Source organism: Dendrobates tinctorius, unplaced genomic scaffold, assembly GCF_039654945.1.
Source record: "Dendrobates tinctorius isolate UK_male_01 unplaced genomic scaffold, ASM3965494v1 ptg000035l, whole genome shotgun sequence".
Taxonomy (NCBI): Eukaryota; Metazoa; Chordata; class Amphibia; order Anura; family Dendrobatidae; genus Dendrobates; species Dendrobates tinctorius.
The window spans coordinates 36,745,621-36,770,982 of NW_027361703.1; the positions used below are offsets into that span (position 1 = coordinate 36,745,621).

Below are 25,362 nucleotides of genomic sequence, written 5' to 3' on the forward strand. Positions count from 1 at the left end.
TGAGACCAGGCCTTGCTCCAAAAGTCTCCGCCTCACAGTGCGTGCAGATGCACTCACACCTGCCTGCTGCCATTCCTGAGCAAGCTCTACACTGCTGGTAGCCCGATCCCGCAGCTGAAACACTTTTAAGAGACGGTCCTGGCGCTTGCTGGTCTTTCTTGGGTGCCCTGGAGCCTTTTTGGCAACAAGGGAACCTCTCTCCTTGAAGTTCTTGATGATGCGATAGATTGTTGACTGAGGTGCAATCTTTCTAGCTGCGATACTCTTCCCTGTTAGGCCATTTTTGTGCAGTGCAATGATGACTGCACTTGTTTCTTTAGAGATAACCATGGTTACCAGAAGAGAAACAATGATGCCAAGCACCAGCCTCCTTTTAAAGTGTCCAGTGGTGTCATTCTTACTTAATCATGACAAATTGATCTCCAGCCCTGTCCTCATCAACACCCACACCTGTGTTAATGGAGCAATCACTGAAACGATGTTAGCTGGTCCTTTTAAGGCAGGGCTGCAATGATGTTGAAATGTGTTTTGGGGGATAAAGTTAATTTCCTAGGCAAATATTGACTTTGCAAGTAATTGCTGTTAAGCTGATCACTCTTTATAACATTCTGAAGTATATGCAAATTGCCATTAGAAAAAATGAAGCAGTAGACTTTGCAAAAATTAATATTTGTGTCATTCTCTAAACTTTTGGCCATGACTGTAGGTCATATTTTGCAGTCTGCTGACCATCCTGGTAGCACTTCTCTGAACTTGCTCCAGATTTTTGGTGTCTTTTTTAAAATGCAGTCCCCAGAACTGGACACAGCATTCCAGATGAAGCCTGACTAAAGAGGAGTAGAGGGGGATAATTTCTTCATGTGATCTAAATGCTATGCTTCTTTTAATACATCCCAGAACTGTTTGCCTTTTTTGCTGCTGTATCACACTGTTCATTCATGTGCAGTCTTTGATTTATTAGTATACTCAAGTCTTTTTCTTTTTCACGTGTGCTATTGCTTAGTTCTATTCCTCCCATTCTGATGATGCAATTTTCATTTTTATTGCCCAAATGTAGAATCTTGCATTTCTGTCCATAAATACCATTCTATTGGGCCCTGCCCATTGTTCAAGCTTATCTAGATCATTCTGAATCCTTTCTCTGTCTTCTCTAGTGTTAGCTGTCCCTCCAAGCTTTGCATTGTCTGCAAATTTGAATGTGTCATGGAGACATAAGTAGGAGTCTATTGGTTGGATTCCTACCAGCTTCAGCTTAACAGCTTACTAGGTATATGTTGGTAGAACCTGTTAAATTTGGCAGGTTCATCCAACCATCTAACATGAATGAGATTTACCAAACTCTTCCCTGATGACAGATGATGTGGGAAAGAAGGATTGATAGTTCAATGTTAATCATTTGATTCACAAGACAGGTAAACCACTTTGACAGTTGTCTGGTAGTCACGAACTTCCTTTTACTCTCTGAAGACACAGGCATGCTTTTCTAAGCCTGCATGCATATTGGGAATAGCTAGAAAGTCAGTAAAAAGCTGATTTAAAGTGTAAAGTCATAAAAAAGTTTAGTAAAGCTATAGGAAAGTCATAACAAAGGAATTTTTTACAGAAGTGTAATTTGGTATATGCTTAATACTCCACTTATTAAAGGTGTTGATCGGGCTTAGGTTAGGATAAGTTATCAATATCAGATTCGTGGAGGTCTTAGACTGGGTTCTGCTCCGTCAGACTTTGGTTGTAAACAGTGAACAGAGCCAGAACAGAACAGCTCCTTTCACTCCGTAGTGGCCTTTGCCGAGAAATGCAGCTCAGCTTCTATTCACTTTAATAGGAACTGAGCTGTAGTTCTCAGCAATCGCCACTACACAGTTAATGCTCCATGGCTGTTCCAAACTCCTGAACAAATAAGGATGACTATATATTGGCGTTAGAACATCTACAAAATGTCTTTGTTAGGGTATACCCACTATGCAAAGGTAAGTACCAAAAAGAAAAAGTCATAAGGCAGGACAACCAGTGACAGGGTGATGGGGCTGACTTAGTCAATCCGGAAGAACTAGTGTAATTTTGGAATATTGGATCATTTTCTGCAATAAAAAAAGACAAAATATAATAATTTTACTTATTTGTTTATTTGATTCTCTTGATCTAATTTTATGACTTGAGTGAAAATTTTATGCAATTTTATTTTTTGTCAAAATATGGGAAATTACGCAGGGTTCTCAAAATTTAAAGCACCATTGTAGTTTATCTCATATAGAGGCTTGTGTTTGTAAGTTTATGGAAACAAAAACCCTCACAAGTATATTCATAAAGGCAAAATAAAATTTATTTAACAGCTAATTTTGGAAATGTTAAAGTAAACAAAACATTACAATATTTCATTTCAGTGCAAACCACCTTGGAGTATAATAATTTTACCTAGCTTTATATATATATAACATTTTAAAAAGTTACCAGTTGCGATTATCAAAAAGGCTAACAACAATTGAATTAAGGTGCAGAAACGTGACTGTTAATAATTTTTTTTTGCGAAACATACCCTGTTAGGAGACCTATAACATAATAAATATACAGAAGATACCAAAATTGTTCTTACACAAGTCGAATATTTCATTAAAAAAATCATGAACTAAAAATCATTTAAAATGTACCGTATATCACAGATTATTTACACAGAAAGTGAAAACTGACTTTTTAGGTTCAGCAGTGAGTTCCAACCGAAGCAAATGTGGACATTTCACGACGTATAGTACTGAAAGGGGAAAGTTCTAGCTCTGTCGTATATTCATTGTCATTATCATCGCTGGTTGCAGTTGAGGACTTCTGAATGCATTCATCACAACAGCAACAACAGCATTCCATGAAAGCTCGGCTAAACGGCTTGCAGAGGCAAAACAGAAGGACAGGGGTAACACATGATTTAAAAAACAAAAGAAACTGACTGATCAGATGAAGAAGGTCCAAGGTCTGCCTGGAGACACCAGTGGACATATAAGCCGTTACAATGTTACAGATATTTTCAGGAATTATACAAAAACCATACAAAATTGTTAGAGCAACTACGGTACAGTTCATTTGGCTCTCGAGTTGAATCTGACGTTTGTTACCTCTCGTACAAGCTTTCTCAGCTCTTCTGATCTTTCTTGCTGTCACCAAAGAACATGTAATCGTGAAAAGAGTGGGCAAACAAAAATAACAGCCAAAGTACCACCACAGTCTAGCACCATCATAGGTAAGGGCTAAAACATAGATAGTATCAGGAAGATCTGTGGAAATCTTGACAACACAACGCTCACTGAAAGTGTTGACACTCACTGCCGACTCATCCTTGGTTAACTGCCGGAGGACAACTTCTGGCAATGCTAAAAGAAGCGCCCCCACCCATATAACAGCTAGCTTTGCTGTTGTTGATGTGCAATTTTCAATCATCTCATAGTACATCTGTACGTTAGTGGCAGCACGGAACCGGTCAATGCATAGGGCACACAATGTAAATGTCGTAACTCCAAGCGAGGCCACCTGAAAAAGAAGGAAAGATAAATGTCAGCTTGCACCCACTGCAAATAAAGTATATTTATCTTATATTTTAAGAAGAAAAACAAAAATACAGTATCTTATGTGAGTATAAGGAAAAAAGCTATGGACACCTATAGATTTTGGACTGAAGGACACAGACACTCATAGTGGCCACCATACATAATATAAAGAGTTCCCCCTTTCAGAAAAGATTTCCTAGAAGCGTCATTAATAGTACAGAAAACAAACTTAACTGTGCTTAATTCACCTTCACGAGGTCCAATGCTGAGCCTTGCTGCTGTTCCTGATAGCTGTGACAACATACAATCAGTGAGTTTGGCGGCTATGGGTTGTTAGCGCTGTGTACACAACTAGAGCCCAGTAGCCTGCCGTGCTGTTTACATATCAGTGCTGCGTATAAGAGATACCGGAGCAGAGGTGGAAACGCAGCACTAGACCTGAGCAGAGTAAGTAAGGTATAGTTTATATATTTTTAGATTAAAGGGAACCTGTCATTTCTGATAATGCTATTAATCTACAAATATAGTGTTAATCTGTATTAAATAGCGTTATGAAGGTGACTGGTCGAAGTTCGGAAAGTGCAACACCCAGGAGAGTATTACCTTTATTTCTCCTGGAAGACACCAGCTTTCAGTCATGCAGATATGCCCGGATGGATTACAGTCACTGCTCACAGCACTGAGAGCAGCAGGTATAAGTTCGCCTCAGAGTGCAGTGCATAGGATCATCCTTTTAACCCCTTAATGACCAGGGGTATTTTTGGTTTTGCATTTTCATTTTTCCCTCCCCTTCTTTCCAGAGCCATAACTTTTTTATTTTTCCATCTATATGGCCATGTGAGGGCTTATTTTTTGCGGGACGAGTTGTACTTTTAAATGACACCATTGGTTTTACCATGTCGTGTACTCGAAAACGGGAAAAAAAATTCCAAGTGCGGTGAAATTGCAAAAGAAGTGCAATCCCACACTTGTTTTTTGTTTGGCTTTTTTGCTAGGTTCACTAGATGCTAAATCTGACCTGCCATTATGATTCTCCAGGTCATTACAAGTTCATAGACACCAAACATGTCTATGTCCTCTTTTATCTAAGTGGTGAAAAAAAAATTCCAAAGTTTGCTAAAAAAAAAAAAAAAATTGCGCAATTTTCCGAGACTCGTAGCGTCTCCATTTTTCAAGACCTGGGGTCGGGTGAGGGCTTATTTTTTCTGCGCCGGGCTGACGTTTTTAATGATACCACTTTTGTGCAGATACGTCCTTTTGATCGCCCGTTATTGCACTTTAATGCAATGTCTTGGCAACCAAAAAAACGTAATTCTGGCGTTTTGAATTTTTTTTCTCGCTACGCCGTTTAGCGATCGGGTTAATGCTTTTATTTATTGATAGATCGGGCGATTCTGAAAGCAGTGATACCTAATATGTGTATGTGGGATTTTTTTTATTGTTTTATTTTGATTGGGGCGAAAGGGGGGTGATTTGAACTTTTAGTTTTTTTTAATTTTTTCCTATTTTTAAACTTTTTTTTTTTTTTTTTAACTTTTGGCATGCTTCAATAGCCTCAATACGAGGCTAGAAGCATGCGCAACCCGATCGGCTCTGCTACATACAGTGGCATGTAAAAGTTTGGGCACCCCTGGTCAAAATTACTGTTATTGTGACCAGTTAAGCAAGTTGAAGATGGAATGATCTCTAAAAGGGCTAAGGTTAAAGATGACACATTTTCTCTGTATTTTAGGCCAAAAAAATTATATATTGTCATTTTTTACATTTTAAAAATTACAATAAGGAAAATAGGCCAATGCAAAAGTTTGGGCACCCTGCATAGTTAGTACCTAGTAGCACTCCCTTTTAAAATATCACAGCTTGTAAACGCTTTTAGTAGCCAGCCAAGAGTCTGTCAATTCTTGTTTGATGGATTTTCATCCATTCTTCCTTGGAAAATTCTTCCATTTCTGTGGGAGATTCCTGGGTCGTCTTGCATGCACTGCTATTTTGAGGACTAGCCACAGATTTTCAATGATGATCAAATCGGGGGACTGTGAGGGCCATTGAAAAACCTCTAGCTATCGCCTTTTGAGTTAGTCTATTGTGGATTTTGATGTGTGTGATCATTATCCATTTGTAGAAGCCATCCTGTTTTCAAATTCAGCTTTTTAACACATGGTGTTATGTTTGTATCAAGAATTTGTTGAAATTTCATTGACTCCATTCTTCCCTCTACCTGTGAAATGTTCCCTGTGCCATTGTCTGCAACACAACTCCAAAGCATGATTGATCCATCCCCATGCTTAATGGTTGGAGAGATGTTCTTTTCCTGAAATTCTATGCAATTTTTTCTCTGCACATACCTTTGATCATTGCGACCAAAGAGTTTTATTTTAACTTCAACGATTCACAGGACTTGTTTCTAAAATGCATTGGGCTTGTTTAGATGTTCTTTTGCATACCTCTGATGCTAAATTTTATGGTGAGGGTGCAGGGGAGGTTTTCTTCTGATGACTCTTCCATGAAGGCCATATTTGATAAGGTGTCTCTGAACAGTAGAACAATTACCACAACTCCAGAATCTGCTAAATCTTTCTGAAGGTCTTTTGCAGTCAAGTGGGGGTTCTGATATGCCTTTCTAGCAATCCTACAAGCAGCTCTCTCTGAAATTTTGCTTGGCCTTCCAGACCTTATCTTGACCTCCACTGTTTGTGTAAACTGCTATTTCTGAATTACATATTGAACTGAGGAAAGGACAACTTGAAAACGCTTTGCTATCTTCCTATAGCCTTCTAGCTTTGTGGGCCTCCACCATTTTCATTTTCAGAGTGCTAGGCAGCTGCTTAAAAGAACCCATGGTGGCTGTTTTTTCGCACAAGGTTAGAGGAGGCTATGTGTTTCTAAACCTGTGGAATCTGCATCAGCTGGCCTTTCCTAACAATGAGGGTGAACAAGCCATATCCCTTACAGGCTAATTAAGGTCTGAAACCTTGGTCAAAGTTATCTGAGCACACAAATCTCCAAAGGTGCCCAAACTTTAGCATTGGACCATTTTTCTTTTTGTAATTTTTAAAATGTGAAAAAATTACAATGTGTATTACTTTTTAGCCTAAAATACAAAACAAATGTGTCATCTTTAACTTTAGGCCTTTTAGAGATCATTTTATCTTCAACTTGCTTAACTGTTCACAATAACAGTAATTTGGACCAGGGGTGCCTAAACTTTTGCATGCCACTGTATGGGCGATGAGCAGATCGCCCATATGTGGCAGATTTACTGCTGAAAGCCATATGCCTGGAACAACCATAGAGGTCTCATAGAGACCTCTGGTTGTCCAGGCAACATGACGCTGACCCCCGATCACGTGACGGGGGTTGGCGATGAGGTCATTTCCGGCCCGGCGGCCGGAAATGCTATTTAAATGCCCACTGTCAGCTTTGACAGTGGGATTTAACTAGTTAATAGGCACGGGCGGACGGCGATTCCGCTCGCGTCTATTGCGGGCACATGTCAGCTGTTCATAACAGCTGACATGTCCCAGCTTTGATGCGGGCTCAGCGCCGGAGCACTCATCAAAGCAAGGGAGATGTCTGATGACATACTGTGCACGTCATTGGACATTAAGGGGTTAAAGTACATATAGGAATAACAGGACATGCTCCATAATCTACTACAGCTCATCAAACGTTAAATGAAATGTATTCCAAAAAATATGCTGAGATGATTTGTCCCTAAGCTGCTCCCCAAGAAAGTGTTGATGATCTTTGTGAGGTTAGGATTTTATCAAGCACCCAGTATCTCTGGATTTGAACCCCCTTGAAGCTAATTAGAAAAAGATGAAAGAAAAAAAGATCCAGGGCTTTTTACATGTTGCAGATTTGCAGCAAAAATTTACATTAGCAGCAATGTGAATAAGATTTCACAAATCTCCAGAAGGAAAGTGTCATGCACTGTGGCATTTTAAATATGCAGCTTGTTGATTTTTTGTGTGGATTTCACTCATTGTGTGCATTGAGTGAAATCCGCAAGTCATACTTGTGGTTGTAGATTTTGCATCCATTCTGAAACAAAATCCACACAGTTTTTGTCCATTTTGCACATACCACTATTGTAATTACCTACACTATGCAAGTTAGTTTCTGACAAAGTTAAATAAGTTGTCCACTACTTGGACAACTTCTCATACCTCTCGCTTGGCCCCGATAAAATAATAATAAAGCAATGCAAGAAACTCGCGAGAGTCTCTCGCCTCAATACCCGGCACTGTTGCCGGTACTCGGGACTGGAGCGTTCAGCTGAAAAGAATACATGCAGCTGCACATTCCAGTCCCAAGTGCCAGCGGCAGTGCCGGGTATTGAGGTGAGAGACTTGCGCGAGTTTCTCGTATTGCACAAGTGTGTACCAGGCCTAAAGCTTATACTTGCCTCCCATGCTGGAGCCATGCCTGCAGTGTCAGCACTCTCTCTCACCGGGGCTCTCATGCAGTGTTGTGACATGTTACCACGGTGCCCAATCAGTGCTGGCGTCAATGTCCCCGCCTCCTGTCAAACTGAGCATGAAGAAGTCAGAAATCAGTTCTAGCCTGGAATTCCTATTCATGTTTGATTTGTATGAAAGTGGGAACAGTGAGGCCAGCGCTGATTGGGCTCATGGGGTCACATGTCACAACAGCAACCGGGAGACCCGGGGAGAGCGAGTGTCAACACCATGAATATGGCGCCGGCACAAGAGGTGATTATAAGCTTTATTATTTTACTAGATGGTGGCCCGATTCTAACGGGTATTCTAGAATATATATGCAGTTTATTTTTGAAGATTTAATAATAATGCACCCCCCAATCATGATATGTATGGTCCTCTTACCCGTAATCCTGATATGTATGGTTCTCTCACCCCCCAATCCTGGTATGCATGGTCCCCTCACCCCCCAATCCTGGTATGCATGGTCCTCTCACCCCCCAATCCTGGTATGCATGGTCCTCTCATCTCTCTTTCCTGGTATGCATGGTCCTCTCACCCCCCAGTCCTGGTATGCAAGGTCCCCTCACCCCCCTATCCTGGTATGCATGGTCCCCTCACCCCCCTTTGCTGGTATGCATGGTCCTCTCACACCCCAATCCTGGTATGTATGCTCACCGTCACCCCCTTTCCTGGTATGTATGGTCCCCTCACCCCCTAATCCTGGTATGCATGGTATCCTCACCCCCTCTTTCCTGGTGTGCATGGTCCCCTCACCCCCTATCCTGGTATGCATGGTCCCCTCACCCCCCAATCCTGGTATGCATGGTCCTCTTACCCTCCTTTTGGGGTATGCATATCCCCTCACCCCCCAGTCCTGGTATGCATGGTCCTCTCACCCCCCAATCCTGGTATGCATGGTCCCCTCACCCCCCTATCCTGGTATGCATGGTCCCCTCACCCCCCTTTTTTGGTATGCATGGTCCTCTCACACCCCAATCCTGGTATGTATGCTCACCGTCACCCCCCTTTCCTGGTATGTATGGTCCCCTCACCCCCCAATCCTGGTATGCATGGTATCCTCACCCCCCCTTTCCGGGTATGCATGGTCCCCTCACCCCCCAATCCTGGCATGCATGGTCCTCTTACCCCCCTTTTGGGGTATGCATGGTCCCCTCACCCCCCAGTCCTGGTATGCATGGTCCTCTCATCCCCCAATCCTGGTATGCATGGTCCCCTCACCCTCAATCCTGATATGCATGGTCCCCTCACCCCCCTTTCCTGGTATGCATGGTCCCCTCACCCCCAATCCTGATATGCATGGTCCCCTCACCCCCCTTTCGTGGTATGCATGGTCCCCTCACCCCCCAATCCTGGTATGCATGGTCCCCTCACCCCCCCAATCCTGGTATGCATGGTCCCCTCACCCCCCAATCCTGGTATGCATGGTTCCCTCACCCCCCAATCCTGGTATGCATGGTCCCCTCACCCCCCTATCCTGGTATGCATGGTCCCCTCACCCCCCAATCCTGGTATGCATGGTCCCCTCACCCCCAATCCTGGTATGCATAGTTCCCTCACCCCTCTTTCCTGGTATGCATGGTACCCTCACCCCACTTTCCTGGTATGCATGGTCCCCTCACCCCCCTTTCCGTGTAGCCACGACCAATCAGCGTCGCTGCCCTCTGTCCGCGACCAATCAGCAACATGGCCCTGTAGCCACGACCAATCACTGCTGCGGCCCTGTACAAAAATAATATTAAAAATTAAAAAAAATTATTCTCACCTTCCGACGGCCTCCTGTCTTCTTTCCACGCGCCCGGCCTCGCGTTCCCAGTAATGCTTTGCGGCTTAGACCGCTGATAACATCAGTCTTCTTTCTCGCTCTCGCGAGAGTGGCGTCGGTCTTCTCGCTCTCGAGAGAGTGACGTCATCAGCGGTCTAAGCCGCAAAGCATTACTGGGAGCGCGAGGCCGGGCGCGTGGAAAGAAGACAGGAGGCCGTCGGAAGGTGAGAATAACTTATTTTAATTCTCCTTTTTACAGATTAAGGCCTGCGCCTGCCGCTGATTGGCCAATCAGCGGCAGGCGCAGCTTACCGTTACAAACAGCTGCGCCTGTCGCTGATTGGTTGCGGCCTGGCGGGGGCCTGGCGGCCGCGACCAATCAGCGTGCCGCGATTTCGGTTACAGACAGACACGATAAGGCGTTTATATATATAGATCAGGGCCAAACATTTTGAATAAGAAGGGGGTGTCCTGGTAGTCGAAAAGCACTTTAAAGTATAAAGATTAGTTGTACTAATGGCAAAGGCAGAAAAGTTATATTATTACCGCTATCAATTTAAATTCCTATGATATTTCTTTGTCACTGATTCAAAATATTACCATCTATAAGCACAACCCAACAATAAGTTATCCTATTAAACAGTAATATGACAGGAAAATTACATTTGTCTTTACTGAAGATGAAACAATACAATGAACACCTACAATCAAGAACATTTAATCAGGAAACGTCGATCAAAATTTTCTCTGTGTACGTAACCTTTATCATTGATGAATACAAATCCACAATGGGACAAATAATATCTCCGGATATACATTAATTTTACTAAGGACTTTAAAATAGGGTTTCAGAATGCTATAAGATGATGCCAAATAACAGTTACACCGCAGAACGATTACCAAAATAAATTAAAGAGGTTATTCACTAATTTGGACAATACCTTCTTAAATGCTCAAGTCCTACAAGTAAAATAAGAAAAGCTTAAAGTCACCTCCCACACTAGTGCCACTCTGGGAATACTGGTACTGGGTGTCACATGTGTCACATGTCACGTGAGTGCTGCAGCCAATTAAAGGTCATTGAATGGCAGGGCAAAGCTGGCTGGTGACTGGCGTCAGACTTGCCAGAGGAGACACATATTACCCATCCATCTTTTTTTAAAGCATGTTTACACTGAAACTCCAAAGCTTTTCAGAGAAACAGTTACCCACCTGTAATCACGCAGGCAGTGTCTGATTCATGCTGTCCGTAGTTTGGTCAGCATGCATCAATTCAAAGGTTCCCTTTAAAAGGAATCTGTCAGCAGGTTTTTGCTCCATAATCTGAGATTAGCATGATGTAGTGGCAGAGACCCTGATTCTAGCGATTTGTCACTTACTGGGCTGTGTGTTGTTTCAATAAAATCAGTGTTTTATTAGCAGGAGATTATCACTAGAAGACTAGTTGTCTTGGGCCATATAGTTCTCCTGCTTCGTGTAACTACAGCCCCCTGGACATACAGAGCTCAGCATTTAGAGAATCGGTAAATCTGCAGCAGATAAAACAATGCAGACCAGCAAGTGATACAACACTGGAATAAAGATCTCTGTCTCTACATCATGCTGTTCTCATATTACAAAGCAAGTACCCAGTGACGATTCCCTTTAAACAATTCAAAGTTAGGGAAGGCGTTTTCTGCAACAGCTATGCAATAAGTTCTGCATTGGCGGACTGGAATGTGAAAAAAATGTTATGTATATATAAAAAGCTGAGTGTATGTGTGTATATGGACGATGATGTCATAATGGTTGCCATGGCGACGATGATGTCATAATGTTGCCATGGTGACGATTATGTCATAACGGTTGCCATGGCGACAATAATGTTATCATGGTTGCCATGGTGACAATGTCACAATGGTTGCCATGGGGACGAGGATGTCATTATGGTTGCCATGGCGACGAAGTTGTCATACTGGTTGCCATGGCATCGATGATTTCATAAAGGCTGACATGGCGACGACGATGTCATAATGGTTGCCATGGCGACGATGATGCCATAATGGTTGCCATGGTGACAATGATGTCATAATAGGCTGCAATGGCGACGATGATGACAGAATGGGTATATGGGCACAGAACTATGGGATGGAGGATGTGTGATGAGTATATGGGCACCGGACTATCGGATGGAGGAAGTGTGATGGGTATATGGGCACGGGACTATGGGATGGAGGAAGTGTGATGGGTATATGGGCACTGGACTATGGGATGGAAGATGTGTGATGGGTATATGGGCACTGGACTATGGCATGGTAGATGTGTGATGGGTATATGGGCACGGGACTATGGGATGGAGGATATGTATGATGGGTATATGGGCACTGGACTATGGGATGGAGGATAATCATTAGTTACTATGCCCGGGCAACGCAGGGATCTTCAGATAGTAAATATATGACTTTTCCCTCTCAGCAGCTGCTGCAAATGACATCTCTGGCTATCCACAGTTTCTCTCATTCTCCCCTAAACACATGATTCACTAAGATTTTGAGGGCTTGTAACAACGTTGGTGCCACAGGATTGGAGGATGGATGATATGGTATCGATATTTAAGAAAGGTTAAAAGGTGGATCCAAGCAACTACCGTCCGGGAAGCCTGACTTCAGTAGTGTGCAAAATTTTTGAAGGCATTATAAGAGATGACCTGAAGAAATATATTGTAGATAATAATATAATAACAGACAACCAGCATGGATTCATGAAAGATAAGTCGTGTCTAACATGTTGGAGGTAAGTGCAAATCTGGACATTGGTAATGCAGCTGATGTGATTTATCTGGACTTTGTAAAGGCAAATGGTGATATTGTACCACATAACAGCCTTATATTGAAGCTCCAGAAGCAAGGAATGGGGGAAACTATATGCAGATGGGTAAGGAAACAAAGAGTTGTCATAAATGGTACGTTCTCTAAATGGGATATAGTCAGCAGTGGGGACCGCAGGGATCTGTGCTAGTACCAATTCTTCATAACCTCTTTATTAATGAGTAAAGAAAGTGTAGTCAGCTTACCAGTCTGTAATGAAATCCCCAAGCCTGCCAACGCCCAGCACGGATTGTGGTGAGCATCCACATCAATTAAGAACAAGAAAAAAAAAAGGTGATCCAGCTTGAGACGGAGGCGGCTGCAACTTTACAAAGCTTTATTGGACAACTTAAAAATATGTTAGTTCTTTAAAAAATGTCTCCATAGCAAACACCGAGCACACCGGTGAGGAGGATCAACGCGTTTCAACTAAGACTCTTTAGTTGAAACGCGTTGATCCTCCTCACTGGTGTGCTCGGTGTTTGCTATGGAGACATTTTTAAAGAACTAACATATTTTTAAGTTGTCCAATAAAGCTTTGTAAAGTTGCAGCCGCCTCCGTCTCAAGCTGGATCACCTTTTCTTTTTTTCTCTTTATTAATGACCTTGTGGATGGGATTGAGAGTAGTCTATGCTGACAACACCAAACTATGTAGGATACTAAAATCTGACCTTGACATTACAATATTGCAAAACGATCTGAATAAGATTTCTGAATGGACAAACACTTGGCAAATGAGGTTTAATGTAGATACAGTGGGTACAGGTCCCTTTCAATTTTTCAATTTTTGTTTCATTGCAGCCATTTGATAAATTCAAAAAAGTTATTTTTTTACTCATTAATGTACACTCTGCACCCCATCTTGATGGAAAAAAAATGAAATGTAGAAATTTTTGCAAATTTATTAAAAAAGAAAAACTGAAATATCACATGGTCATAAGTATTCAGACCCTTTGCTCAGTATTGAGGAGAAGTGCCCTTTTGAGCTAGTAGAGCCATAAGTCTTCTTGGGAATGATGATGTTTTTCACACTTGGATTTGGGGATCCTCTGCCATTCTCCCTTGCAGATCCTATACAGCTCCGTCAGGTTGGATGGTGAACGCTGGTGGACAGCCATTTTCACGTCTCTCCAGAGATGCTCAATTGGGTTTAGGTAAGGGCTCTGGCTGGGCCAGTTAAGAATTGTTACAAAGTTGTTCTAAAGCCTCTCCTTTGCTATTTTAGATGTGTGCTTAGGGTCATTATCTTGTTGGAAGGTGATCCTTTGGCCAAGTCTGAGGTCCAGAGCATTCTGGAAGGGGCTTTTTTCCAGGATATCTCTGTACTTGGCCACATTCATGTTTTCTTCAATTGCATCCAGTCGTCCAGTCCCTGCAGCTGAAAAACACCCCCATAGAATGATGCTGCCACCACGTTTCACTGTGGGGATTGGAGTAGGCAGGTGATGAGAAGCGCCTTGTTTTCTCCACACATACTGCTTAGAATTATCACCAAAAATTTCTGTCTTCATCTCATCAAACCAGAGAATCTTACTTCTCAACGTCTGGGAGTCATTCATGTGTTTTTTAGCAAACTCTTTTAGCAAACTCTGTGTGGGCTTTCATATGTCTTTCACTGAAGAGAGGCTTCCATTGGGCCACTCTGCCATAAAGGGCCAACTGGTGGAGGGATGCAGTGATAGCTGACTTTGTGGAACTTTCTCCCATCTCCCTACTGCATCTGTGGAGCTCATCCAAAGTGATCTTGGGCTTCTTCTTTACCTCTCTCACCAAGGCTCTTCTCCCACGATTGCTCAGTTTGGCTGGACGGCAAGGTCTAGGAAGACTTCTGGTGGTTCCAAACTTCTTCCATTTAAGGATTATGGAGGCCTCTGTGCTCTTAGGAACCTTAAGTACAGCAGAAAATTTTTTGTAACCTTGGCCAGATGTGAACCTTGCCACAATTCTGTCTGTGAGCTCCTTGGCCAGTTCATTTGACCTCATGATTCTTATTTGCTCTGACATGCACTGTGAGCTGTGAGGTCTTATATAGACAGGTGTTTGCCTTTACAAATCAAGTCCTATCAGTTTAATTAAACACAGCTGGACTCCAATGAAGGAGTAGAACCATCTCAAGAAAGATCACAAGGAAATGGACAGCATGTGGCTTAAATATGAGTGTCTGATCAAAGTGTCCGAATACTTACGACCATATGATATTTCAGTTTTTCTTTTTTAATAAAGTTTCAAAAATTTCTACACTTGCTTTTTTTCAGTCAAGATGGGGTACAGAGTGTACATTAATTATAAAAAAAATTAACTTTTTTGAATTTACCAAATGGCTGCAATGAAACAAAGAGTGAAAAATTTAAAGGGGTATGAATACTTTCCATACCCACTGTAAATGTAGAGTAATGCTCCTAGGGCGGAGTAATTCTATTGCTGCATATACATTAAGTAGAAACATACTTGGGAGTACAGAACAGAAGGATTTGGGTATTCTGGTTATAAGTAAGCCGAGCAGTAGTACTCAATGTCAAGAATCGGCCACAAAACAAACAAGATTTTAGGATGTATAAAAAGAGAGATACAATCTTGTGATCCCAACATAATATTACCACTTTATAAATCACTGGTGAGGCCACATCTAAAATATGGGAACCAGTTTTGGGCTTCACATTTAAAAAAAGATATTCAGAAGTTATAGTCAGTTCAAATGTGGGCAACTAGTTTATTACAAGGGATGGAAGGCTTCGCATATGAGGAAAGGTAGGAAAAGTTGGGCTTGTTTAGCTTAGAAAAAAGATACCTCAGAAGACTTATTCCCTTCTAAAGACCATACTAAGGACCAGGGGGCACTCATTACTAGTCGAAGAAAAGCGATTCCGCCAGCTAAATAGGAAAGGGTTCTTTACAGTTAGAGAAGTCAGAATGTGGAATGCCCGACCACAGGAGGTAGTAATGGCAGACACTATGACAGCTTTTAAAAAAGGACTGGATGATTTCCTCAGTACATATAACATTGTGGGTTATAGATAAATAGTGACAAAATGAACAAGTGGTGGAGAAAGGTTGAACCTGATGGACCTAGGTCTTTTTTCAACCTATGTACAATAACTATGTAACTATGCACCTAAATCTATCAGTTGATTCATATAGTGGGTGCTATATTAAATTGTCTATAACCAGTTAAAAGTATAATGCAGCATGTCACACTTTGTTCTTTTGTTCTCCAATAAATAAAATAGCCATTTTTCTTTTTGGTAAACATATCAGACATTATAATAACATAATATGAAATGGACAAGTGAAGGAAAATGCATTTAAAAATTGCGTGTCTTAAGTTAACTATACCATATAACCAGTTACACTATTCTTCCATCAAAACATGCTTTTCCTCACTCCACATTTTGTCTGGCATCACAAATCCTATTCTAATTAATGCTGATTGCTGATAAACAATTATCACTGTAAACATTAACATGATAATACATGCACTGTAAATTATTCTGCTACTATGGTGTGACATGGTGAGTTTGTGTTTTTATAACGTGCAACTAGTATAATCAGTTTGGAGCAGGGGCTTCAGCACAAAAACTACATTATACACTTCTTGAGAATGATGGTTTATCAACATACAATATACCGAAAGTATAGGAGAGCATTGTGACTGGGAGTGTGACAGAGCGGGCAAGGACAGCAAACCAAGGACTCTTTTGTCCCTGAAGAAGACACACAAGTTTATGGTGATACGCTTGGGGTCTGTACCCTCCTATTTCCCTCCAGCATACATGGTCCTTTCTTGATTCCTCCATCTTTATACCAAAAGGCTAAAATTCCAGGCCATACCTTATGGATGCATTATAGGAATTGGTTTCTTATCCAATATTTTTTGTACACATTTTTGCATCTGTGGTTGTATAGTGGACCAGTTTATTTGGTATATGATAGCTACATGTATGCATTTTGGAGCATTATCTGTTCCTCAGTCTTATTGCTATCGCTGTTTTGTACTTAGCTTTTTATATGGTGCTGTGAATAGGTACATGCAGTCCTGTATACCTTGTGTTATTTATACACATAAAAAAATTTTTGCAGAGTTTTTCTGTTTTGCGGCTGCATTTTCTTGATTGTTCCCATTGGTATCTCAGTATATTGAGTCCTACTTATCTGCCATACATCTATTTTGTGTTGGAGCCTTATGTTGATTTACACATTGCTTGTTAGGACTTAGCGTGGGTTTGTTATTGCCATACTATGGGCATAACAAGACACTTTTTCATTGTTTGTTTTTAAATGTTTTTATAGAATCTGTTTTGTTTTTTTGTATGTGCTGTTGTTGATTAATAAAAATTACACTTATTTTTATCAAATTTTGGGTGTTCCCAATTTCTTGGGCATGTTTCTTTTTTCTTTTGTTCCTTGCATTATGGTTATCAGCATGCTTCTGGATAACCCCTTCTTTCAGTATTAGATAGTGGTGCCCTCCGTATTCCCTTTTCTCTGAGCAAGGACAGCAGACCGATGCACAATCAAACAATCTTTATTGCGCTACTTGCAAAATATTCCACCAAACATTGATATAATTCCCCAAAGTCTGTAACACGGCAACAGAAATAAATCCAGGGGTGCCACCCTGTAATCCAATGCCAAAGAAAATAAGACACTAGTCCTTAGAATAGTTTATCGAATCCAGCAGGGTAACCAAAGTGAGTGACAACAGTAAGTGGCAGATGATCTCCCGTCTCTAATATTCCAAGTAGTGGCACCAGAATCTGGCCGTAGCAGCAAATTATTGCCCTTCCAAGACACAGTACCAAAAACAACCTCCAAACATGTCTTCCCTTTTCTAACTTTTTCATGGGATCAACCCTCTGGTTGGGTAGAACAACTAACAACTCACCCCCTTAACCATCAGGTACATTTAATTCAAAAAGTGAAAGAAGGTCCCTGAAGTCCTGACTCCTGCCAGTCTGCTAAATTGTGTATCAGGTAGGCCCGCTGCAGATCTGCGCTGTGCTGCATTCCTTCCCATTTGCATTCTGAGAAAAAAGTGGTGGTCTAGTTGTAGGGTGAACATTACAGACTGGAGTACAATGTATCACTGGTGGTGGATTGCTAGTACTCCTTTCTACATCAACCAAAGGATTCTTTTACTTAGGTTTGATAGTGAGAACCTCATGAATTAACGCTGCCACTTATTGTACTGTTGCTGGTTTCCTCTCATGTACTCATTCCCTGTTCTCAGCAGGGTATTTGGCAAATAACTACTCTTTAGGATGACATGTAAGACATTCTCTAGAGTTACAGCCCCCTCTCCCTCCAGCCAGAGATGACATGCTTATTTAATCCAAATGGGCACACATTTTAAAAGAGTCATCCCAACCCCATTACAGGCTAGAGAACGGAATTGAGTCCTCTAAGTCTCCGGAGTTACTGCATAATGTTCCAGTATGGTTTCTTTATTGTATTCACACTCGTGGTTACACTGAGGGTCCATAGCTCAATATGCTTCTGCAGCTAAATCCTCTAACAGTCTGATTAGATGCTAGACTCACTCCACTTCTGGAACTTCCATGAACTGACATTGATGTTCAAAGTCCTGGAAGAAAGAATTCCTTAATGTCCCCTGCAGCCTAATTAAACAGCTTAAATTCCTTGCAGGACCCTCTTGTGGGTATTGTGGTGAATGACTGCTTGTGATTTCTAGCTGCTTCCACAGCGAGCTGCCTTTCATGAGCTCTCCGCTTGGCCTCCCGATTATTTTCTATGGTGGTTTCATCCTAAAGCAATGCCATCTAACTTCTCGTACCACACAACATACTGACTTTTCCAGGCATTTACCTGTAGGTACTATCTTTCCTCCAATTCTTATGGGAATCCCTCTCCAGTGCCATCTTGTAGGCTTGCTTCTTCCAAAACATCAATTAGTTGATCCTTGGACAGTCCTTTGTAACAAACCTCTAATTCATGGGCGTTTGTTTGTAGGTTTACCGCAGTACAATTCCTGTATTCTCAGGAGGTTTTGGTTTCATTTGTTTCGGACTTGCTGTTCTCCATTCCCTCTACTCTTATCACTCTGCTGCCAACCAGTTTGTGACGGTGTGTGACAAAGCATGCAGGGATAGCAGACCGGTGAATAATCAAACAACCTTTATTGTGTCACTTGGAGAATATTCCATTCCCTAGAGTCTGTAACATTGCAAAAGGAACAAAATCAAGGGGTGCCACCCTGTAGTCCAACGCTAAGGAAAATAAGACACAGGTCCTTACAACAGCTCCTTGAATCCAGTATAGCAATGAATGTGGGTGACAATAGTACATAGCAGATGATCCCAAGTACAAGTAGTGGCACAGGGATCTGGCAGAAGGTCTGAGCCCTTCCAAGAAACAGAACCAACAAAAACCCCAAACATGTGTCTGTGTCTTCCTTTTGTACCTTCAGTCCCCTGGTTAAGCAGAAATAATCACACCCCACCCTTAACCATCAAGTACATTTAATTCAAAGAGTGAAAGTATGTCTCTAAAGTTGTGACTTTGTCCAGTCTGTCTGCAAAGTTGTCTATTAGGGAGGCTCCTTGCAGAGAGGAACAAAGACACTCATGCTCCTCATCAGATGCAGAACAGTGAATGCTATTGGTGGTCCAATTCCATTATGATCCATGGAGGCTGACTGGGGGTGACACACTGTTACAAGTACAATTATTACAAAAAAATGCATATACACCACTGCACAAAAGTTTTAGGTAGCTGTAGAAAATATGCTGCAAAGTAAGACTGTTTTAAAAAATAGAAGTGTTAATATTTATCCGTTATGCAATACCATTAGGGAGGCATCTGATTTTCTTTAATCTTTTGTGCATCAGGACAATGGCATCAAACATATCGCCAGTGTCATTGAGAACTATATTCAGTGTAAAGAATCACATCAGACTCTCACCATCAACGGAAACCTTCAAGAAGAAACTCAAGACCCACCTGTTCCGACAAGCCTACAGCCTGTAATGATCCTTGGTCTACTGAACCACCGCACGACCTGCTCTACCCTCTCCTACTGTATCCTCACCCATCCCTGTAGACTGTGAGCCCTCACGGGCAGTGTCCCCTCTCCTTATGTACTTGTGTGTCCCTTGTCTTACACATGTTTATTATACTTGTCTATATTTCCCCTTTTCACATGTAAAGCGCCATGGAATAAATGGCGCTATATAAATGCATAATAATAATAATAAAGAACAAGAAGTCCTAGAAGTGATGATTCGGTCCCACAATTCCCTGACCTCAGCATTTCAACATTATAGAGACTGTGTGGAATTACATGAAGAGATAGAAGTATTTGTGCAAGCTTTCATCCGATTAGTTCTTTAAAGGGAACCTGTCACCCCCCCAGGGCGTTTTTCAGTTAAAGAGCCACCTTCAGCAGCACTAAGGCTGCATTCTGTAAAGGTGGCTCTTCTTTTTCTGACCCCCAGTAATGCTGAAATATCGACTTTTATAATTAGCTCCTCATACCTGTAATGTGTCCCACAGGTATGATGTGTCCCCCTCTATCAGCAGCCTACCATCCATCAATCATGTCTGTCCGGTGCCTCGGCGCCGCCCACCATCTGTCCATCATGATGCCCCGTGCGTAGCTGCCTCCTCTTGATTTGAATCCTGGCGCCTGCGCAGTGACAAATGTTCTCGGGCATGCGCAGTGCGCTCTGCCCGAGAACCAACATCAGGCTATTGCGCCTGCGCATTGTGGAGGCCCCAGATCCTGCCCCGCAGTGTGTTATGATGTATTCACACTGGGGGCTGGGGCCTCCGCAACACGCAGGCGCAATAGCCTGATGTCGGTTTTCAGGCACCGTGCACTGCGCATGCCCGAGAACACTTGACACAGCGCAGGTGCCAGGATTCAAATCAAGAGGAGGCAGCTACGCACGGGGCATCATGATGGACAGATCGTGGACGGGGCCGAGGCACCAGACAGACATGATTGACGGATGGTAGGCGGCTGATACAGGGGGACACACCATACCTATGGGACACATTACAGGTATGAGGAGCTAATTATAAAAGTCGATATTTCAGCTTTACTGGGGGTCAGAAAAAAAAGAGCCACCTTCACAGAATGCAGCCTTAGTGCTGCTGAAGGTGGCTCTTTAACTGAAAAACGCCCTGGGGGGGGTGACAGGTTCCCTTTAAAATGTTTGGATCAACTCCCTGCTTAGTTCTGTCAAAAACTGTTTGTGGTCACATTAAAAATTAACTTGATTTAGCTTTCTCATTCGTTTATCCACTTTGCAGTTGGTTAACTGCTAAAAATGAACTATTAACACTTATTTTTTAAGACTTTTTTTTAGCATTATTTGCATATCTGCCTAAAACTTTTATATAGTACTGTATATTTTGTGTATGTACTGCTCTAATGTGAATTGCACAGTGCCATATATAATATACATATACAGGGGGAAATAAACATTGAACACATCACCAATTTTCTAAGTAAATATATTTCTACAGGTGCTATTGACATGAAATTCTGAATAGATGCCTGTAACAAGTCATCCAATCTACACAGGGAAAGAAATCAAGCCATAGATATCCATAAATTAAGTTATGTGTAATAATGAGAAATGACACAGGGAGAAAGTATTGAAAACATGAAGAAAGAGAGGTACAAAAAGCCATGGAAAGTCATGACACCAGCTGAAATCCATCAGTAATTAGAAAGCAATCCTGCCACTTAGTGAAAAATAATGTCTGCTGGTCCAATTGATGGCCTTTAAAAAGGAGTCTCATTACTAAGGTGCCACACAAGAAAGAAACATCTCATGATTAGTAAAACGAGTGAGCTGTCTCAAAACCTTTGCAACCTTATTGTTGCAAAACATACTGATGGTATTGGTTACAGAAGAATATCTAAACAACTGAATGGTCTTTACTGACCTTGTAACTTGGAAACAAATCCAAGGCATAACATTGAAAGTTAAAAGAACACTGGTTATACTATCAGGATGTGGTAAAAAGAGCAAGTCACCAGATTACTGAGGAGGAAGGGGACCAAAACCAATCCAGTGACTGCAAAATACTTGCAGCAAGAATTATCTGCAGCATTACCTGAGGTTTCAGTTTGCAAAGTGAGGTGCATACGAAATATTGAAACACCAAGACTTCAAAACCTACTGACCCAAAAGAACAGGAAAAATTGGCTACCATTAGCTTAAAACAATATAAATAAGTCACAAAAGTTTTCAGATTGTTTTTTTGAGCTCTGAAATAAAACTGGTACTTTTCAGGCCAATGGATCAGTAGTGTGCATGGAGGAGAAAGAATGAAGGATATGCTAAAAAGAACATCCTGCCTACAGTGAAGCATGGCAGTGACTCTGTGAAGCTTTGAGGCAGCTTTGCTTCCTTCAACACTGGAAAACGGCAGTGTGCAAAGGGCAGGATGGATTCAGTCAAATTTCAGGAAATCTTTGGTGAAAATGTCATGCTCTCTGTGACAAAGCCGATGCTTGGGTTCCATTTGAACTTCCAATGCAAAAATAATCCCAAGCATGGAAGTCAACCAAAGCTTGGTTTCAGAGGAGGCCTTGGAAGATTCTGGATTCACTGTCACAGTCGCCTAACTTCAACCCCAAACAAAATCTGTGATAGGATTTGAAGGTGAATACTGTATGCAAACCCAAGTACATTAGTGAACTGGAAGTCTGCTTAATTTTCATGTAATTTTTCACTTAAGGTTAACATTTTTGCACTTGAAAAGTAAGTACACATTTTCTATAAAGCTATGCTTTATAGTTACAATATTTACAATACGATGCAGTGGTGGTCTATTCACAGCCAACAACAATTTCTAGCAATTTCCTAAGGGACATATTCAGGTGAGTTGTTCTAATACTGTTTCACCAAATATACAGTATATTTCCATATTTCAAACATTAAGTATTTCCTGTCATTGGTCAAAAAATTTAACACATTCCATGTTAGGGTATGTGCACACGTTGCGGATTTTGATGTGGCTTTTTGACACGCAGATTTGCATCAAATCCACAGTGTAGTGCACAGACAATGTTAGTCTATGGTAAATTAAGAATCGCTGTGCACATGCTGTGGAAAAATCCTCACAGATTTGCAGTGGTTCTTTTCTTTTTGTGGATCGGCAGCAGCGTTTTCCAGTGTGGCACATAAACATCTCTCTCCCTCTCCTCCAGAAGCACAAGGGAGAAAATTCACAGATCCAATACCATCTAACAGTTCAGCACACCAAAAACGCATTACAATCCGCAGGAAATCCGCACGTGTTTTACCCTGCGTTTTCTGCCAGGAGATGCGGATTTTGTGCAGAAATTCCACAGACTAATCTGCAACGTGTGCACATACCCTTACAAGTATTTCTATAACTTTAATAGGGATTGCCGTTATGTTTTAAGTATACAAGCTTGTATATTCGGGATCTACATGATGATTGTAATCTCTGATCTATACATGAGCTGTATAAATTTCAAAATTGCTATTTGCATTGCATAATGCTACAGGGAGGTGCTTCATTAGTTTGGACTTGTGGGCCACTACTGGAATGAGATACCAGCCACTAAGACAGTTGGTTTGTATATAAGACCTGCCAGTTGCAGTTAGGATTGATAGATGATTGTAGGTCAGGGCTAGGCATTCTGTCAAAATCTAATATGTAGACTCAAATTAAAAATGACCAGCCTCATAGCACCAACTGCCTACACTAAGCCTATATTTCTTGGTGTGATGAAATTTCAGATGATAAATGTATATTTGCTACCTATTCTAACTCTTACTAGGGCCCCGTCACACATAGCGATCTCGCTAGCGAGATCGCTGCTGAGTCACTAGTTTTGTGATGCAACAACGATCTCACCAGCGAGATTGCTGTGTGTGACAGCGATCAGCCCCCTGCCGGTATCGCTTATGGTTGATGGAAAGCCCTGGACATTTTTGGGGTCGTTGGTCTCCCGCTGGTCTGCACGCATAGCTGCGTGTAACAGGCGGGAAACCAGCAACCAGGAGCTGGTAACTAAGGTATACATCGGGTTTCTAAGGGGGCGCGCTGTGCCTAGAAACCCGATGTGTACCTTAGTTACCAGCGCGCTGATGCAGGGAGCTGGTAACCAAGGTACAAATCGGGTTTCTAAGTGACGCACGCCCCTTAGAAACCCGATGTGTACCTTAGTTACCAGCTCCCTGCATCAGCGTGCTGGTAACTAAAGTACACAGCGATGCCGCGCGCTTGGCGTCGCTGGTGCTGATCGCTGGTGAAGCTGTCTGTTTGACAGCTCACCAGTAGTGTTGAGCATTCTGATACTGCAATATCAGGTATCGGCCGATATTCGTGGTATCGGTGTTCCGATACTGAGTTCCGATACTTTTAGAATATCGAATACCGGAATCGGAAGTTCCCTTAATGCAATGAGCCAGTTTGATTTTATTCAGCCAATGAGGAATCCTAAGAAGTGTGGGCACATCCTGTTATGCATGTTAGGCATGTTAATTAATGGCATGGCTGTGATTGACTGCTGAAATGATGTCATGATGCACTATAGAAGCCGCCGCCATTTGGGGTTTACTCTGCTGTGAATTTACTTAGGGACAGGACGCTGCTGTTCTGACTCTGAGGGACAGTTTGAGCTAGCAATTTGTTTTATTGTGCTTTACCCAGGCTACTTTAGCAACCGCTGTGTGATAAGCTTTCTTTTGCCTTGCAGCGCTGTTCACGGCTGTCTGCGAGGTCTCTGTGTGTGAGTGCAGCTCACGCTGTAGTGTGTTCTGCACCACCTCCAGTTGTAGTCTGCTCAGCGTGCGTCACTGCCTCATACATTGTCCTTTTTTGCATTAGTGCAGCTCATTTTTCCTGATTTCTCCTATTAGTATGGTTCCATCTGTATCCAGCTAGATTGCTTGAAAACACTATATAGGAGTAGATAGAGGAGCTTTTCTGCAGCCTTGCAGCACTGTTCACGGCTGTCTGCGAGGTCTCTGTGTGTGAATGCAGCTCACGCTGTTGTGTGTTCTGCAGCCACCTCCAGTTGTAGTCCGCTCAGCGTGCATCATTGCCTCATACATTGTCCTTTTTTGCATTAGTGCAGCTCATTTTTCCTAATTTCTCCTATTAGTGTGGTTCCATCCGTATCCAGCTAGATTGCTTGAAAACACTATATAGGAGTAGATAGAGGAGCTTTTCTGCAGCCTTGCAGCGCTGTTCATGGCTGTCTGCGAGGTCTCTGTGTGTGAATGCAGCTCACGCTGTTGTGTGTTCTGCAGACAACTCCGGTTGTAGTCCGCTCAGCGTGCATCACTGCCTCATACATTGTCTTTTTGCATTAGTGCTGCTCATTTTTCCAGATTTCTCCTATTAGTGTGGTTCCATCCGTATCCAGCTAGAATATTTGTAAACACTATATAGGAGTAGATAGAGGAGCCTTTCTGCTGGCTTGTGCCCTGCAGTCCCAGCCAGATTAGTATTAGCCTATTTTTTGGAGCCTCATCTATTGCATTGTAGGTTACCTTCCTGCATTGTAATAGCTACAAAAAGTTTGTGATACTATCGGTTTTACATCTTTGGGCACATCCAGTGTCTTTTTGTGAAAAAAAAAAGTTAATAAAGTTCACCAAATACTCCACTTTACAGTTGTGTAGGCCACATTAGCTCATATTAAAGTCTAGTCCACACTTTATAAAATTAGTGTTTCTTATACCTGTTGGCAGCTGTTCAGGAATAAGCACACTAAGCCCTTAGTACTTTTCTGCCTATCTTT

General features: G+C 42.0%; 1 protein-coding gene across 1 annotated transcript in view; it reads right to left on the minus strand.

Annotated features, from left to right (window-relative positions):
- Positions 1-2,305: 2,305 nt before the first annotated feature.
- GPR37 (G protein-coupled receptor 37) overlaps positions 2,306-25,362 on the minus strand; it is an 83,027-nt gene continuing 59,970 nt past the window's right edge. The window contains exon 2 of the mRNA XM_073573417.1: positions 2,306-3,516. Within this exon, the coding sequence (XP_073429518.1) occupies positions 2,698-3,516 (819 nt within the window). The 3' untranslated portion in view covers positions 2,306-2,697. The remainder of the gene's footprint in view (positions 3,517-25,362) is intronic.